This window comes from Bombus affinis, chromosome 14 (genome assembly GCF_024516045.1).
Source record: "Bombus affinis isolate iyBomAffi1 chromosome 14, iyBomAffi1.2, whole genome shotgun sequence".
Taxonomy (NCBI): Eukaryota; Metazoa; Arthropoda; class Insecta; order Hymenoptera; family Apidae; genus Bombus; species Bombus affinis.
In genome coordinates, this window is record NC_066357.1 from 858,575 (window position 1) to 875,363 (window position 16,789).

General features: G+C 33.7%; 3 protein-coding genes and 1 long non-coding RNA gene across 10 annotated transcripts; 3 read left to right on the forward strand and 1 right to left on the reverse strand.

The window, feature by feature from the left end:
- Positions 1-75: 75 nt before the first annotated feature.
- On the reverse strand, positions 76-7,979 carry LOC126924301 (tubulin polymerization-promoting protein homolog). Of its 3 annotated transcripts, XM_050738635.1 has the most exons (5): positions 7,800-7,979; positions 6,424-6,532; positions 3,864-4,263; positions 3,348-3,480; positions 76-2,730 (listed from the first exon to the last, which is right to left on the reverse strand). In XM_050738635.1, the coding sequence occupies exons 3-5, from the start codon at positions 4,253-4,255 to the stop codon at positions 2,551-2,553; spliced, it is 705 nt and encodes a 234-aa protein (XP_050594592.1). In that variant the 5' UTR covers positions 4,256-4,263; positions 6,424-6,532; positions 7,800-7,979; the 3' UTR covers positions 76-2,550. The 3 variants fall into 3 exon arrangements, with proteins under 3 accessions (XP_050594592.1, XP_050594589.1, XP_050594591.1); XM_050738632.1 differs by lacking the exon at positions 6,424-6,532; XM_050738634.1 differs by lacking the exon at positions 7,800-7,979 and having other exon boundaries at positions 6,424-6,641.
- On the forward strand, positions 6,890-7,626 carry LOC126924309 (uncharacterized). The gene is made up of 2 exons (XR_007713482.1): positions 6,890-6,992; positions 7,222-7,626. It is a non-coding gene; the product is annotated as an uncharacterized LOC126924309 (long non-coding RNA).
- A 1,532-nt stretch (positions 7,980-9,511) lies between the features above and the next one.
- Positions 9,512-12,140, forward strand: LOC126924291 (probable tRNA (guanine(26)-N(2))-dimethyltransferase). 2 transcript variants are annotated; one of them, XM_050738617.1, is made up of 3 exons: positions 9,513-10,418; positions 10,514-10,574; positions 10,655-12,140. In XM_050738617.1, coding segments are annotated over exons 2-3 (1,383 nt in total). In that variant the 5' UTR covers positions 9,513-10,418; positions 10,514-10,572; the 3' UTR covers positions 12,036-12,140. The 2 variants fall into 2 exon arrangements, with proteins under 2 accessions (XP_050594573.1, XP_050594574.1); XM_050738616.1 differs by having other exon boundaries at positions 9,512-10,418; positions 10,514-12,140.
- A 150-nt stretch (positions 12,141-12,290) lies between these two features.
- LOC126924293 (aldo-keto reductase family 1 member B1-like) lies at positions 12,291-16,757 on the forward strand. 4 transcript variants are annotated; one of them, XM_050738620.1, is made up of 8 exons: positions 12,291-13,427; positions 13,499-13,900; positions 13,975-14,089; positions 14,614-14,781; positions 15,316-15,432; positions 15,782-16,189; positions 16,302-16,450; positions 16,532-16,757. In XM_050738620.1, the coding sequence occupies exons 3-8, from the start codon at positions 14,015-14,017 to the stop codon at positions 16,572-16,574; spliced, it is 960 nt and encodes a 319-aa protein (XP_050594577.1). In that variant the 5' UTR covers positions 12,291-13,427; positions 13,499-13,900; positions 13,975-14,014; the 3' UTR covers positions 16,575-16,757. The 4 variants fall into 4 exon arrangements, with proteins under 4 accessions (XP_050594577.1, XP_050594581.1, XP_050594578.1 ...); XM_050738624.1 differs by having other exon boundaries at positions 13,999-14,089; XM_050738621.1 differs by lacking the exon at positions 13,499-13,900 and having other exon boundaries at positions 13,989-14,089.
- Positions 16,758-16,789: the final 32 nt, after the last annotated feature.

Below are 16,789 nucleotides of genomic sequence, written 5' to 3' on the forward strand. Positions count from 1 at the left end.
CAAACATTCTATCGACTTAAATAATCCTACTTTATTCTAAGAATATTAGGAAAGAGTGGCTAACAGCGTGAAAAATTTCCTTCAACTTGTCTTTATTATATCGAATGATCAGAAGTCTTCTAAAATTAGAAGAGCATCCATCGAGGTACGTTGTCCCTTAAATGGCTTAAATAAGTGTACAGTGTACATTCATCGATTAAAGAGAACTCGTAAAGTGCTTTACAGATACGACGATGGCACTCTTGTGAAAGCGAGATGATTTTCTAAATTGAAAACAAAATTGCAAAGAATTTTTCAAGATAAATAGAATATAAAGAATAGAAAGAACATATATATCATAGTATTAAATCAACGATAATCTTTTCAGTATCTTTCTGAGGATGTAACATAGAATAAATAATATTTTTGTTCCAATATTCCTCAAATACCTGTTAATAAAAAAAAGTACCTTTTTGCTTCCACAGTCGTACCTCCAAATTGAAAACGGTGACTTTCATTTAAATATCTCGGAGAATTAGTACCAAGAGAGAGTTACGGATTTTGGTCTTGCCGCCATTGCGTGCCAGGCGGTCATTTTTTAAGTACACTTTAATTCGATTAATGTGTATGTAACCATAAATATCTCGAAATTCGCATAATCACATTAATGCAATCACGATTCCATCGTATACTCCAATCTTTGACCATATACACATTGTACATATACGGCTTCACAATCTGACACGCTTGAACTAATGTTATTAGTCAAATTATACAAATTACTCTGTCATATTACACGAATTGCGAATTTCTATACAAATTTCTGTTCGTATGAACACATTTAAAGAAATAGAATTTATATAGAGATTTGTTTCGCCTATTACAAATTGTAACAAGTGCTCTACTCAATAAAAAATCGCAGTCTAATAAATATCATTGCAAGTATAATATTAATAATTTGCTGATAAAATAAACGAAATTTATAAGTAAATTTTTTATCTTATTTGACGTTTGAAGAATTATAAAGCTGTAAAAAAGGAAATCTATGGCGTATAACTTGAAACTTGTAACTAATCGATTTACGAATATTATTATTTAGCCAATTATTATGCAAGAGGGCCCTAAAAAAGTAGCTTTGCACCAAAAACCCGCGCGATGACCCTCGAAGGGGATAGTAGAGAGTATACACGCGCACGTACGAATAATTAAGCGTTGAGTTTGGTAATAAGTTCGTTCACCTCTGCCTAGCGTATGTATTTTATAACGTTTCGAAGAATATCACAAAAATGTTCGCAGAATGTAAAGATACGCGTATTTGAATTCTTTTTATGAAAGATATATATTTTTATATAGAGAAACAGGATAAAAAAGTTATTCCTTGATTATAGATAAATGTTATACGAATGTAGTAACGCTCAATGTAAGCTCATTACTCAACCTAATAGAAGAAATTAGAATTGTCTGCTCTGCAACTTCGATTTCGTCGTTCCAGCAATTTTCGTAAAATCTCGATAAACTTCGACTAATCTTGACTAGCATTCGCGTAAATCTACACTGTTATAGTTTCCATGCTGTGTCATATACTATCTACGATTGAGAACAGCGTATAAAAAAAATTTCGAAGTTTGAGTATTTGCCAACTAATGCCTTGACGAGTACCTTTCAACTTTCGATCGAACACGCGCTTGATAAACGAAGGAAAACCGAGCGATAGTATTTGTACTTGCGACCCTGTCGAACTGTTGTACAATATGTACAAGAAAAAAGAAACGCGAGTCAGGTATATTAAATCGGAACGATACGAAACGTAACTACGATATTATGAAAATAGGATAGAATTTATATCGTTCTTATATCGTCTCAGCTGGATGATCGATTTAAACGAACCTATTGCGATGAAATCGCCCGCTCTTTGGATTCACTGAGACTTGTACAGAGAAACAATGATAGAAACGCGACGATTAGTCGCATTGAAATTCCATCACGACCGGGCGATGAATGGTCCGGTGAAAAGCGAAAAAGCTTCGACCGATGAGCCGGCTGATGTGAAATAAAGTACAAAGCAAATGAGGCACATAACGTTAAACTATGTTTACAGCGTAGCGTAAAAAATTCGAACAGTACGATCTATGAATATTCTAATATCTTCGGAATTGTATTCAGAAGATTAGCAATGAAAAAGTATCTTCGTTAAAATAGCTCAACTCGCAGATGTTTCATAAACTATCCTGCAAAATTGCATTATCATCTATGATAACATAATCGTCCAAATAAACCATCACCAGCTTCCCGAGTCGCTGTTCGTCGCGAAGGAAATCGATCTTGAGCGAAATTCTTGAAATTCCTCGTTGGGTCGCCCGAAAGGTATCATCGAGGAAAGCTCTCAACGCGTTTGCCGATCATCGTCGTTCCTTATATCGATTGTCAGCGTGTCAACAGGTTGCAACGGAAGATCCTTGTGCCAGTCGAGGAACGTGAAGAGGCAAGAACGCGACATGTAGCGTTTCGTATGAAGTGCGTGGACGGGACAACAGAGTGTCAAAGACATCGCAGAAGCACGCGATTCTGAAGCTAGTGGGCCTTGTAGGTGTCTTTATTCTGGTAGCCTTGCACATAGCCGGATTGATCGGGCAGGTCCTTTCGACCAGCGATTCCTTTACCTTTACCACTCTCGTCAAAACGTTGTTTATGAGAGCCTGTGTATTTACTGACGTCTGTGAGTCTGTCCACTGTGGAAGCCGCTTTGCCCGCCTGAAAAATAGTTAGTTATATAGATAGTATAAAAATAAAGCAACATAAAGCAATATGATAAAGCAACATATGGTACAAATATCGCAAACCTATTTTTACAGTCCCTGATATGGAAATTTCACTTTTACAACTGCAACTACGTGGTATAGAAGGATATAACAAGTCGTTAAATTATTATTACGTATTCATCTACGTTACTCGATTTGAGAATAAAAACTTGGAATGAAAAATTTAGCTCTAACAAAATCGTTATATGGATTTTTCCAGCATATTCTTGAGACGTTTAACACAGATGAGCCTAATTAAGAAGAAGGTTACTCGACGATTATATGACACGTAGGCAAGAATTTAAGACACGTCGCTGACAAATTATATTCAGAGGTCAGGTGTAGCAATATCGTAAATCTTCAGTGTCGATACCGTGACGAACAAGGTCGCGATAAGTAAATCAACAAACTACCGCTGCTTTAGATTCATTTATGAAACCATCGAAGAAACTTGTTCTCATCCATCAAATTATGAACTATGAACCTGACCGTGTTCGATATTAGTCGTTTCTCTAGAAGTAAGCTATAGAATGAAGAAATTTCTGAAGCGTATTTATGTACGCGACTTACTACAGCACCACCGGTAACTCCGGGTGGCCCACAGTTGGCCATTTTCTTCTTCATCTCTGCTAAGTCAACCTTCTTATTTTTAGCCAGTTCTTCCAAAAACGCTTTGTATTGTTCAATACCCAATTTCATTGATCTAAAAGCAGAATCAATTCTTCGTTAACACTTCGAACACTGATCCGTTTATTATTTTGTTGAAATCTACGATACCATTGAAAAAGATGAATATCTTTTCGTAATTATTTTTTCAAATAATCATTTAGACGATTGCTTCGTAAGATAAATTGCTTTAAAATATCATACATACGTATGTAAAACCTAAATGTACATTAACGTACACATACTGGAAAACTAATATTTTTGAATGACAAATATATAATACATATAGAAAATACATAAAATATATATGATAAGAATAGCAAATTCTTCCTCAGAAATCTGACTTTTAATCTGAAAAAATGCTTCGAAAGGTAAATAATCGATGAATTATTATTATTTCCATCATCGGTATTCTCGTACTTGTGTTTCTTAAAGTAAATGCCCGTATCAGTTGTAGTGATCTTCTTTCCATCGATCACCTTCGCTTGTTTCATCCATTTGTCGCTTTGACTCAATGTGATCAGTTTCCCGTCGCTTTTTGGGTCACCGAATTTTGAAAACGCCTTAAAGCTTGCCAAAAAGCTTGCAGGCTGCGTGGCACTGGGACTGCTAGGCGCCGAACTTCCGCTCTCGTCTTCGATCTTCAAATTTGCTGCCTTGTTAGTCACTGCTTCTTCGGCTGACTTCTTACTCGCATCGTTCGTCTCCGCTTTCGTTTCAACTTCAGCGTCGCTTTTCTCCGCCTGAGCATCGTTCTGCTCTATCTTCGTGTCGTTTTTCTCAGTTTCATTGTCGGTCTTCTCGGCTTGCATATTTGCGCCTAAAATACCACGAAGAAATTAGGAAATGCATGATTTGAAACAGTTGACGCTAGAACGAAGATCCACCGATTTGGTAGACTCAGCGTGAGAAATGCATCATATAATGGAAAGTGAGCGAATCAGGGTCAAGTTTGAGCAAAAAACAGCGGCGCTAAATGTATCTACACGCTATTAACATCCAGGTAGACATATCGGCGACGTTTTGAGGTCAAGTAACGCGAGCTATCGGTTTAACATAATTCCCGTAGGCGGCTCGGTGAAATTGACACTTATGAGCTAATCAGCGATCGAACAGCGTTCCTTAATCCACGCAAATTACGCACGATTACGTAAATCTCTTTTACGCAGATAAATGAAATCTGTTCTGTTCATTTCGTTATTTAATATGTACCCAATACAATTTCGTTGATCGAATCGATACCAGTTGCGCGTCTTGGAATAATCCATTAGTCGATCTTATCGACGTGTTGTAAACAATGATTCTCGATTGAGTTAATCAGTTCAGAATTTCTATGACGAAACAGGTTTTTGAGAGTCGATCGGCTATCGGGAATAGTTGTACTCTTCCATATTGGTTTGCTTTACGTAGACAGTATTGTGTTTCGAGGTATTGTTGCGAATAAAGGAGGCAAAACTACAACGGAACGACTGCAGCTCTTATTTGACTTTCTATATTTCAAGGGAAAGAGCATTCTCTGATAAATCATTCGGTTTTATCGTCATTTCAGTTAAGAGACCTAGTTGTGTAAATGACAGGAATGAAACACTTTGTCTTTTGGAAAATGATATCTCCTGGTAGCCCATTTCTTTGATTACCGATCCAAGGTTTCCTATACACCACGTATACAATGGTATAAATAGGGAAACATTTCTAAACATAAAACATTATGGACATTTTTATATGTATCTTTTTCTAAATATAACAAGATCTAGAAGATATACTTTAAGGCTCCGTAAATATAGAGTAACTTTAAATGGTGTAGCTAGACAAAATGATCGGAGCTGTCCTTAAGTTGAATTTATTTAACGATGAATCGTCGATCGATCAATAACTTATCGATAGAAAATTTCTTACGTAAACATTTTAAAAAGTTTCTGATACATCGCGTACACGATGTTCCTTTCTATGGAAATATCGAGTTAATAAAAACCTTCGCGTGCTTCTCTCAAACCGTAAAGTATCGAAAAACGAAGCTAATATTAGCGAGGCTAATAGAATCGTAATTCATCTAAAGCTGTCCGCAAACATTCTCGTGTTCATAACAGTTTATTAACAGTTTATTATTAACAACTATACACACCGTGCAATTTAGGAAACAACCTTACTCGTACGTTAATCTACTTGAATCCATCGATCATTTTCCATTTGTTCAAAGACGACGAATTATTTCGCCAATTTCATGCTCATCGATATCATCGACAGTTTATTTACGATGAAACCGTTCATAGAAACTTCGTTTATATTTCAGCGAAATGTTAATTACTGCTTGGTTAATAGTCAGGTGAATTCGTCTTTGCCCGCATGGGAACGGTACAAACGGCAGAAGGTCAACAACAAGCTGGAGAAACGTTGTTATTTCACGACTATAAATAGAGATTACGACGACATTCGTGTTAGCGCAATTAGCAAGGAACAGGAAGCGGGGAGCGATTGAGTAATACCGATCAGGTGTCGAATGAGCGCATTTTGTGTACTAAGGTGAGGAACATACACGAATCTCTATGACACTGGCCTTTGTTCTCGTCGATCTTTCTGCTAAATAAACAATTTTTAACGATTAGACTGCTTAAAGTGTAATAAAAGTACGAGAACGCACAAAATGTCTATGATACGCAAACGTATAAAAAATATTCAAAGCGCAAGATTCAAAGAAAAATTTAATGTCAAAAGTAAACGATCTTAAATAAAATATATCCAATCCAAGTCCATGATCCAAAGAAAAATCGAATATTCAAACTCGTATTAATATTTATAATAATAAACTCGTATTAATATTTAGAAATTTATCGCATATGAAATAAATCGTTATTTAAAATCCATTTCTTTATCTATAATTATAAAAATATGATTTTGTATAAAAATCCAGTCTATCAAGAACTACGAAGACATTCTACGATAAAAGATAGATAATAATATTAATATTGCATTATGAACTCACCGTGTCAATTAGTACCCGAAGTAGAAGTTGAAGAAGCGAACCTAATTACGCGCAATGGCACCGGACGAAGAAGAACAAAAATGTAATCACTGCTGCATCATTCTGCAGACTAAACGAATTGTTACGATTAATGAAAATGATCGATCTATACGACCGATAAGACGTTGATTTGCTCGCAAGGATTTATCGCGAGAGAGGATCGAGCCGACTGGCGACGGAAGGGAACAGAGAACAGAGAACACTGGAGCCGCGGTTTGTGTACAAGCTGAAATGCTGTTGAACGCAGGTTTCAGCTAGGAATCTGTGCCGTAGGGCGCATGTGTTATATCGATCTCCTCGTTCAACGGAGCACGCAGTCACCCTTCTCGATATATCTTTGAAACTGCGTTTCACCCTTGGCTGCAGCCGAAATGAGACCCGCGGGGGTCCCATTCTAACAAAACGCCTCGTCGAACGATCAGACAGACTATTAAAATCCTCATGAGTGACATTCTCAGTCTGTCTAAAGTTTAGCAATAAATTCGATGTCTGATAAAATTGAGAAATAGTTGGGAAATTTCACGAAGCTGGTAATAATAATTATTGACTCGTTAACGTTGATAAAAGTCGACCATTATAACAGTCTTCTAAATTGTTTCGTTATTTGGTAATTCAGTATTTGTTAAATAAAATTGCCGAAGAATTTTTTAAGAATAAAAGCATAGATAGGAAATCGCTTCTTTCGCTGGGAGTTCCCTAAATTGTTTCCTTATTATTCATTTTCTATATACAGTAATTGTGTATTTTTTTAATAAATAGAAACTAGTTGCAACTTGGACGAAGCTCTTGGCAAGCGAATTTCCTATGTGACTGCATCGTTATATTTGATAACAGACTAAACACGCGATTCCGACATATACAACGAAACGAACTCGTTTCTCTTTATCTATAGCCAGTGAACGTTCGTCGATGTCGTTCTCGTTCGTATTCTGCAAAAGCTGTGCGATACTCGTTATCTCTGCTCGGGATGCCTTTATTCGCTTTTATATTTGGTCATTACGTCAACGATATTACGACAAGCATCGAAATAGCCGAGTCGCCGCTCGACTAAGGGAAGCAACCGAACGAATGAAATTCGTGTCGATATTATTTAGAAGGGCCTGAGTGGTTTAGAGAGAAATTGGTCGAGACACACTTTGATATTTTATCTATCCCCATTAACAATGTACAATCAAACCATTTGGCGTAAAAAATGCTAATAATTACAATGTTGTGCTGTTGTACGTCGCTAAATATATGAATAAAATTATTATAATTGAAATAACTGGTTATAAATTGAATCCCGTTTCTTTAGTTGATGATGATAATGGGTTAGGGCGATTAGTAGAAGTGGTCACCTTTTCAGCTAATTTATTTCCACACACCACCGTGCAACCCCTTCAAAATATTCACGCACTGTATTGATTCTTGAACTTCGTCGGGTTGAACACCGGATTTCTAGTGTATTTTAGTCGCGTTCATCGCCGCAATTCCAGCCTGGATGAGACTGAAAACGAAACTGAACTTCCTCCACTACTGCCGCCAACATCATCCCCACCTACACCAGTAACACCTTCAACTATACTTGTCATTTCTGTCACCTACTTTCTTCTTCTACACATAAAAATCTTTATTATTCATTGTCCATTAATCATTCATTTTATACAATATATTACTTGTTTCTCTGTTTGCAATGGCAAATTATCGCGATATAATCTATAACCTCGAGTGTTTGCTTAATGTACGCGATGTATGTACTCATTCCGCGATATGATTAGCGATATTCAGCGATAATATCGAAAAAAATATACAAATAATAGATAATATTAACGTCTATCTGTATAAGTTTCTATAAATGTTGGAACTTTTATTATGCAACATGAAAAAATACGGATGTAATGTAGGTACAGTAGACTTAACCATTCGTCGGTTTTATTCCATCAATTCTAAACCTATTCCACGATTACAAACCCAAAGTTTAATATTAAGGTTCTATCAATCACAGCGGATAAATGCTTCCGTCTAAGAGCTCCTGTGTGTACACGAAATCGACTTCTGACAATATCCTTGACCTGTTCCCATGGGTCCTAGAGAAGTCTGAAGTTGACTTTTGTACATTCAAGTAGTATGACTCAATAACGCGGTCATACGACTCACTGTGGCTATCCCCACCATCCATCGGATTTTACGAAACATACAGGTATAGAAAACGTATGCATAAATGTTTGATCGCGAAACGACAGATCGTTAACTAGTTACGCGTTATGACCCTCGAGTCGCTATGAAAATTATGGATTACCCCTTTCTATATCGAAGCGTGCACTTACATATAGTTGCCGACAAATAAGTAGCTGCGCTAGGGGCTCTAGAGGCGGATTTTTCCAGTCAGCAACTACTTATCTGTCAGCTAATGATTTACACGCTTCGCCAGTTGTTCATTTACTCGATTCCTCGTTGCTTCCATGTAGAAGATGACTCTCTAATTTTGATTTCCTTAATCATCAAATAAAAAAATAAGTGAGAAGTTATAATGCAAAATCATATGCATTTCGCTTGTCAACTTACTAAGCGACAGAGTGCGATGGGTACGCGTGTGTGAGAAGCGCGCGTGAGCGAAAGGCGTTCCCATCGGTTACTTATCTGGCGACTACTTAACTGTACTAACAACTGTACTGACTTACAGCTATACAACATCAATTGGGCACAGGTTAAGCGTCGGTAAAGTGGGTGGACTATTAATTATGATAATTTACTATCATTATACAATTTACGAAACGAATTTTCATTACTACCTCGTGTTAAATTTCACGGGAGAATCTTGAAATAAATATGTATAACACTTGAAATGGATGTCGTAATAAGATTCTTTGCGGAGTGAAATTCGTGACAATGTGACAATTCTAAATTTGATCGAAGGTCTTGTTGCACGATGCATATAAACGATGTCGCTTGTTGCTTCATTGTAGGCAGATTACAAACGAAACAAACTTGAGACTGTTCGATTTACGGATGAATTACGTAAGTAAATATATAGGATGGGGAAAATAGGTATAATCGATAATAGATTAGATTTTTTTAGGGAATGACAGATCAAGCTCTTTTTTTATTGTGTTAATAATTCTTTAAATTTTATTATCTTTAAATACAAGTTGCATCATAGACGATATATTCGTTTGTGGTTGCATTACACTAAAATTTTAAAAGTTTCAATACCGTACATATTTTCGAGGTAGACAATTTCTCTTAGACTTTGAATTTACAAGTTATCTTCGACTTCAAGAAATTAAAACTGTTTCCAATTTAAAATTGATCGAAAAATACTTACACTGACAAAGTATGGAACGAACGTGACATTAACTGAGACTTTGCATCTCAAGTTCTGAAATACCGACCTGGAAAAAGATCAGAGTGTTTCTTACACCCTCTGCGATTTGCTATGGCAAACATAAGAGCTACATTGAAGTCAATCTTCACAGATAATAAAGCTAGTTGCTACAAGAAGATCTTCATTTGTTAATAAATATCTTATCAAGTTAGGCAGATAGGAAGATTCATCTCTGATAGAGAACGCTAAAATCAGAGTTGAATGTCTAAGCTGATATGGCAGTCACGAAATAACCTCGCCGTGATAAAATGCAATACCGACAATAGGTATAGCACAATACTGTCATCGCCTGGTGAAATGCGAAATTACAGTGTACATCTAATAACAATTTGTTATTGCAAAAATATAACCCATTTATGCACATTATCTAATTTAATGATTATAAAATATATGATAATTATACTTAACAATATCACATTGACACCACTTGATATTTTAAAACATATTAAATTTGTATGTTTATACTAGAGTATATACTAAAGTATTATACAGAATGCTACGTATTAGTCCACGTAACGTTTCACAGATTATAGCAAACATAACCAAAAAATTGCTTTGTTTAGTATATTGTTTAATGTTTAAACACACACAGGTGAAATTTTAGTAACCATATTAAAATATTAGATAGAAAATACAACTATTTTTATACTTTCAAATATATGAAATGTTTAATTGAATATTTTTGAGGTCTAAGAATTGTGCGTTTTTATATAACATGGAACAGTGTGTAAAAAAACCAAAATTAGATGTAAGTATAAAGGAAGGAGAGGCAGAAATTTTAGTTGACAATACAAACGTATTTTATAATCCTGTTCAAGAATTTAACAGGGATCTTAGCGTAGCTGTGTTAACAACTTATATAAAAAGTATAAAGAAGCAACCAACAGAGACAAACACAGAAAAACAAGATAGAATTGTCATACTGGAAGCTTTATCTGCTACTGGTTTACGTAGCATTCGGTATGCCAAAGAAGTGAAAGGCATAAAACAAATCGTAGCCAATGATATTTCTGCAAAGGCAGTTGAAAGCATTAAAAATAATATACAACACAATGGAGTCGAAAATCTTATAAAACCAAGTCACGAAGATGCAACATTGCTCATGTATCAAAGTAAAAAGGACAAGTTTGACGTAATAGATTTAGACCCGTATGGCTGTCCTACAATGTTTCTGGATGGCGCGGTACAATGTGTATCAGACGATGGGCTGCTTATGATCACAGCTACAGATATGGCAGTATTAGCTGGTAACTCCCCTGAAACTTGTTATCTTAAATATGGAGCTATCTCTTTAAAATCTAAAGCGTGCCATGAAATGGCACTAAGAATATTATTGCAAAGTATTGCTTCACACGCAGGGCGGTATGGTAGATACATAGTACCAGTACTTTCTATAAGTGCTGATTTTTATATAAGAGTATTTGTTAAAGTATTTTCCAGTCAAATTAAATGTAAAGAGAATGCAACTAAAATTGGAATGGTATACCAATGCACAGGTTGCGAAAGCATCAACACTCAACCATTATGTTATAAGAAGCCTACCGGAGGCTACAAATTAGCATCTTTACCTTATGTGGATCAACTTTGTAAAATCTGTCAGCATAGACAACATGAAGGGGGACCGATATGGTTAGGTCCTTTGCATGACCAACATTTTGTATCTAATCTTTTATGTAATTTAAACGAAATGAAGTTGGCAACATTAAAAAGAATAGAAGGAGTTTTAAATGTTATTCGCGAAGAATTAGACATTCCATTATATTATACTCTTAGTCGTTTAATGTCTATAATCAAATGTATTACACCGTCGATGTTAACATTTCGATCTGCATTATTAAACGCAGGATATTGTGTATCGTATTCACATGCCTGCAAAACATCTGTAAAGACGGATGCTCCAAATGAAGTTATATGGGATATTGTACGTGCATGGGAAAAAAATAATTCCGTAAAAAGAAATAAACTACCAAGTGATAGCCCCGCGATAAGAATATTAAAGACACCAACGACAACAAACGTTTCGTTTGATATACATCCTCTGGCCAATCCATTATCTAGGCAAAACAAGCTAACGCGATTTCAACAAAATCCTACGATCAATTGGGGCCCTGGTACACGTGCAAGAACGAGAATAGACTTAGAAAATGGAGTAGAAAATTCGAAAAAGATAAGAAATCAAAATAAAAATTCCAGAAAAGAAAAACCATGATCAACAAACGACACTGAGAAAATAAAGCCTTTATAAAGATATTTGTATCTATTCTTGTACCTATACCGTAAATTTTCATTAAAAATACAAGTTTATATAAACGAATACTCAGTCATTAAATTTTTTCATTGACAAAACATATATTGTATGTGTTTTGTAACACCTATAAAATTGTATATATGAATATATTGATAATTTGAAATTCAATATTGTTTTTCTCTTCACATTCTGTAATGAAAGTGTTTCAGTGCTTACATTTGAAATCTTTAAATAAATCTTTTAATGAAATCTTTAAATAAAATATGAGATTAGCAGCAATGCTAATGAAAAAACACTTACATGTTTGTAAAGCAAAGTTAAAACTCTAAAGACAGAAATAATGATCAACAATCTAATGTTAAAGTATACTTACAAATTAAGTAACTTTCTTAGTAGAACTACAAAGCATCAACTACAAAAGCTACAATTAACCAAGTCTATCGAAAGAAAACAGAATCCGCATACATTAATCTCAAAACTTTCAAAAATGGAAATTGGAAAAATATTTGCGAAACTTACGAGAAAATGTTTTTCAATGTATGTAAAATAGTAAGAGAAAACCATTAATAAGACGAACAAAACAAAGAAATTACATTTTGCAAAAGAATATTATTAATAAAAATGGTGTATTGTTATATTTCTGAATGACGACAGAAACATGTTTAGTTTGGATGGACATACTTAATTATATCTGTACTAAAGTGAAAAACAAAACTTACGTCCACCAATAAAATGCTATCGTTTGAGATAAATAAATATGTTTACACGCATGATATATATTTTTAAAGAATCTAAAATAAGTCACAAAAAGCTTAACTTTGAAGACGTCAATTTTATCGAATATTTATAAGCGAGAATGAATAGAAGATCGAATAATTATAATAATGATTAATGAAATTGATAATACTATGACAAACTATATTTCTTCTATTGACATAAAGAAATAAATTAACTTATATTTATTTATTGTGAAATTAACTTGATTTGACTATTGATGATTGATTATTTTTAATTGTGTGTATGCAAAGGCATACTAATGTTAACATAAGGTACATAGGATACACCATACTGGGCAAAAAAGCCATAGTGAACATACCTATGTTACAAACATGTATGTAAATATTTTTTTTATGTTAGCATCATGATAAATAATATTTGATCATTGGTACATTTCATTATATGGATGGATCCTTATGAAAAGAGTGTCATTAGGGCATCGATACAGAAATGTAACGACATTAATGGTTTTATGCGAAAACCACGGGAAATTTGAAAACGACCTCCATATTGGTGAACTTGCTGAAAAGCTCGATTTCCATGATTTTGAAATATGTTTTGAACATTCTCTATAAGGTAATATATAAAATAACATATAAAATATGTGTATGCGTCCGTATTTTATATACTGTTGAATTATTTTTTAGTTTTGCCAATAATGCTAATTCTTTGTTTACAACCTTATTTTTGCTAATGTCGTTTGCATACTGAATCATTTATGTTTGTGCATAACCTTTTTACGTTTCTGTGTATATCTTATCTTAAACTGTTTAAACAAAACGAAATTGAAACAAAGATATAGACAAAATAAAAAATGATCTGAAATTACTGGCGGGGGACAACCCAGTATGCAGATTAATACTGTATTATTTTACAAGTAATACCTTTGTTATATAATATCATATGATATTCATTTGCAATAATTTTTATAAAATCAATTTGCATATTCATAAAGGAAGATACATTATACATTATATACCAAATCAATCAACAATATAATTTTAATTATATAATAATTTGCTTCATATTAGAAGACTAACATACATATGGTATGTAAGTTGTTAAGTGGGGGAACTTATCTTAATATTTATAAGTTGAGTTCATTCTAGTATGTGAATTTTAGAGTGATTGATATAGCATGTTGCAGTAACAACTGTTAAAGGATGGCTGTACCTACGCATACTTTAAGTAATGGACAAAAAATCCCTGTCTTAGGACTTGGTACTTGGCAAGCTGGAGTAAGTATTTTGTTTAAAAATAATATATGATAATGCACAGATGTACGAAAGTATTGGCCAAATCTTTTACTTTATATTCTAAAAGAGACGTTTGACAGATTTCTAGTTAACATAAAGTATAAGGATATTTGAAATAAAAGAAAACAATGTAACAAATAGATATTATTTCTCATTTACTGACTAATTTACTTACAAAATTATTAAACTGGTATGTTTGAAAGTTCTTTATCGTATTGTAAATTATTACATATCACTATTTTATAGTCAGGTATTCTCCATTAATAATGGAGAATGATGAAAATGAAGAAAAACACAATAACATTATATAACACGACAAAATAGTGGTTTTAAAGCTTTGAATTATTCATAGATCTCACGATTTCCACAATTAAAATATTTCTTTCAACAGGAAGGATTTTGCAAAATTTTCTTCACAAATCTCAAATGTAAATTTTTTAAGATCGGACCGAGTATGATAATATATATATCACTGAATGATAATTTTCTCATGTAAATTTTTTAAGGACAATCCAGGTGTTGTTGAACGAGCAGTGCGAGATGCGGTGGATGCCGGTTACAGACATTTTGACTGCGCTTATATCTACTGCAATGAAAAGGAAATTGGCAAAGCTCTACGCGATAAAATTGCAGAGGGTGTGATAAAACGAGAAGATTTATTTATCACGACAAAGGTAATTTTCTGCCTAATGACAAAGTTTCTAGCCATTAACTTTGCTACTGACTATTGAAGTAATTACTTCAAGAAAAAATCTACATCTATTCTTTTACCACTGTTATGGAGAGAATAGAATTTAGTGATACAAAAAATTCGATCCATATTATTGTGCCCTTGTATATAAATTATGTTTTGGATTACAAGGTCTAAAAACAAAAGAGCTATAAGTAGATTTGTATTGCAGTTTTTTGTAGCCTTCAGCTAGAACTACAAGGTTAACTTTTTGGTAATATCCTTTGCTATAAATATATGAACGTGATCCCTATCATAGCTGCTTCTATTATATTGTAACACTGTAAGAGTGAGGATCTGGAGCAGCATACACTATACTTATACTTATACCTTTATTTATTTCAATATATTTTTCTATTACAAATTTATCCACTCGTTATTCTATCAATTTATTTATTTCAATATATTTTTCTATTACAAATTTATCCACTCGTTATTCTATCAATCAACCTCAACACCAACTTTTTTGTACTTTCAGTTATGGAATTCAATGCACAGGAAAGAATTGGTAGTACCAGCATGCAAAAAATCACTTGAAAATTTCGGATTTGATTATGTTGATCTTTACCTTATTCACTGGCCCATGGGATTTGATGTAAGATTGCATAACTTGACTACACATTCCAAATCTGTTGACCGGATTGTCTCTTAATCAGAGCTTTTTACTATTAGGAAAGACTACTACTATTAAGACCAATCAATTTCAGTTAGAACATTCTTTATTCCAAAATGTAAATACAATATAATTTAATTTTAGTTTTGAAATGTGATGTAACAAAAATAAAACTGTATATAAGAAGGTAGATCTGTAAAAAAAAGAATTATCATCCGAATGACTTTATTAATTCGTTTTTCCGTTCAACAAGTTGGTATCGACGTAATAAGCTTGAAAAATAATTGAAAGAAATGATTGCATTATTTATGTAGAAACATCATAATCCTAGGAAAATTCTGAAGGTCTGTGGCCAGTCGATGAGAAAGGTAATCCCATGTATGGAGACGTGGATTATCTCGATACGTGGCGAGCTATGGAAGAATGTGTAAAGCTGGGATTAACTAAAAGTATAGGTCTTAGCAACTTTAACTCCCAACAGATCGATCGTGTTTTATCGATCGCCCAAATCAAACCTGTCATGTGTCAAGTGGAGTGCCATCCAAACTTAAATCAGAAAAAACTACGTGATTTCTGCACGCAACGTAACATATCTATCACAGCTTACAGCCCATTCGGTTCTCCTAAGCGTACTTGGGCGAAACCTGGCGATCCAGAAGTTACCATCGAATCAGCAGAAATAATCGCAATTAGCAAAAAGTACGGAAAGACTCCGGCGCAAGTTGTTTTACGATACTTGGTAATGTATACATATATAAAAAGATGGTTATGAAACAAGCATTTTTTTTAAAGTAATTAATGCGCCGCAATGAACTTCAAACATTTAATTGAAATAATTATTCTATCAATAGATCGACATTGGTACCATTCCTATACCTAAGTCTAGTTCGAAGGAACGTATTAAAGAAAACATCAATATCTTCGACTTTAAGTTAACATTACAGGAAATTGCAACCATCAATACACTTGATCGCGGAATTCGTATTTGTCCTGCTGCAGAGTAAGTAATATGCGGATACAGTGATTAAACGTGCATATTTCTTGTTTTTACATTTTAATTACAACGAAGTTTTATATTTAGGTTTAAGGGACACAAGGACTATCCGTTCACTATAGAATTCTAAAAGAAAAAATAGATTTACTATTTTACATAACTGTCTTATTCTATTAAATATTTCGTTAAACATTTTGTTTTATTAAACGTATATTATATATATATATATATATATAAGAACATATATTCTATTTAACTTTTTTTCATGCTTGTAATTAGTTCTATTTTTAATAAATCATTGTTATAAAAAGAACTACTGTTTAAAAAAAAATATATATATACCAC

Coding starts and splice junctions, on each gene's coding strand:
- LOC126924301 (XM_050738632.1), bottom strand. CDS start 4,255: ATGCAAGCCGAGAAGACCGACAATGAAACTGAGAAAAACGACACGAAG. Junction 3,481..3,863: donor ATTTACTTTAAGAAACACAA/GTACGAGAATAC, acceptor TTCTGCTTTTAG/ATCAATGAAATTGGGTATTG. Junction 2,731..3,347: donor GAGTTACCGGTGGTGCTGTA/GTAAGTCGCGTA, acceptor ACTATTTTTCAG/GCGGGCAAAGCGGCTTCCAC.
- LOC126924291 (XM_050738616.1), top strand. CDS start 10,542: ATGGAACAGTGTGTAAAAAAACCAAAATTAGATGTAAGTATAAAGGAA.
- LOC126924293 (XM_050738620.1), top strand. CDS start 14,015: ATGGCTGTACCTACGCATACTTTAAGTAATGGACAAAAAATCCCTGTC. Junction 15,433..15,781: donor ACTGGCCCATGGGATTTGAT/GTAAGATTGCAT, acceptor TCATAATCCTAG/GAAAATTCTGAAGGTCTGTG. Junction 16,451..16,531: donor CGTATTTGTCCTGCTGCAGA/GTAAGTAATATG, acceptor TTTTATATTTAG/GTTTAAGGGACACAAGGACT.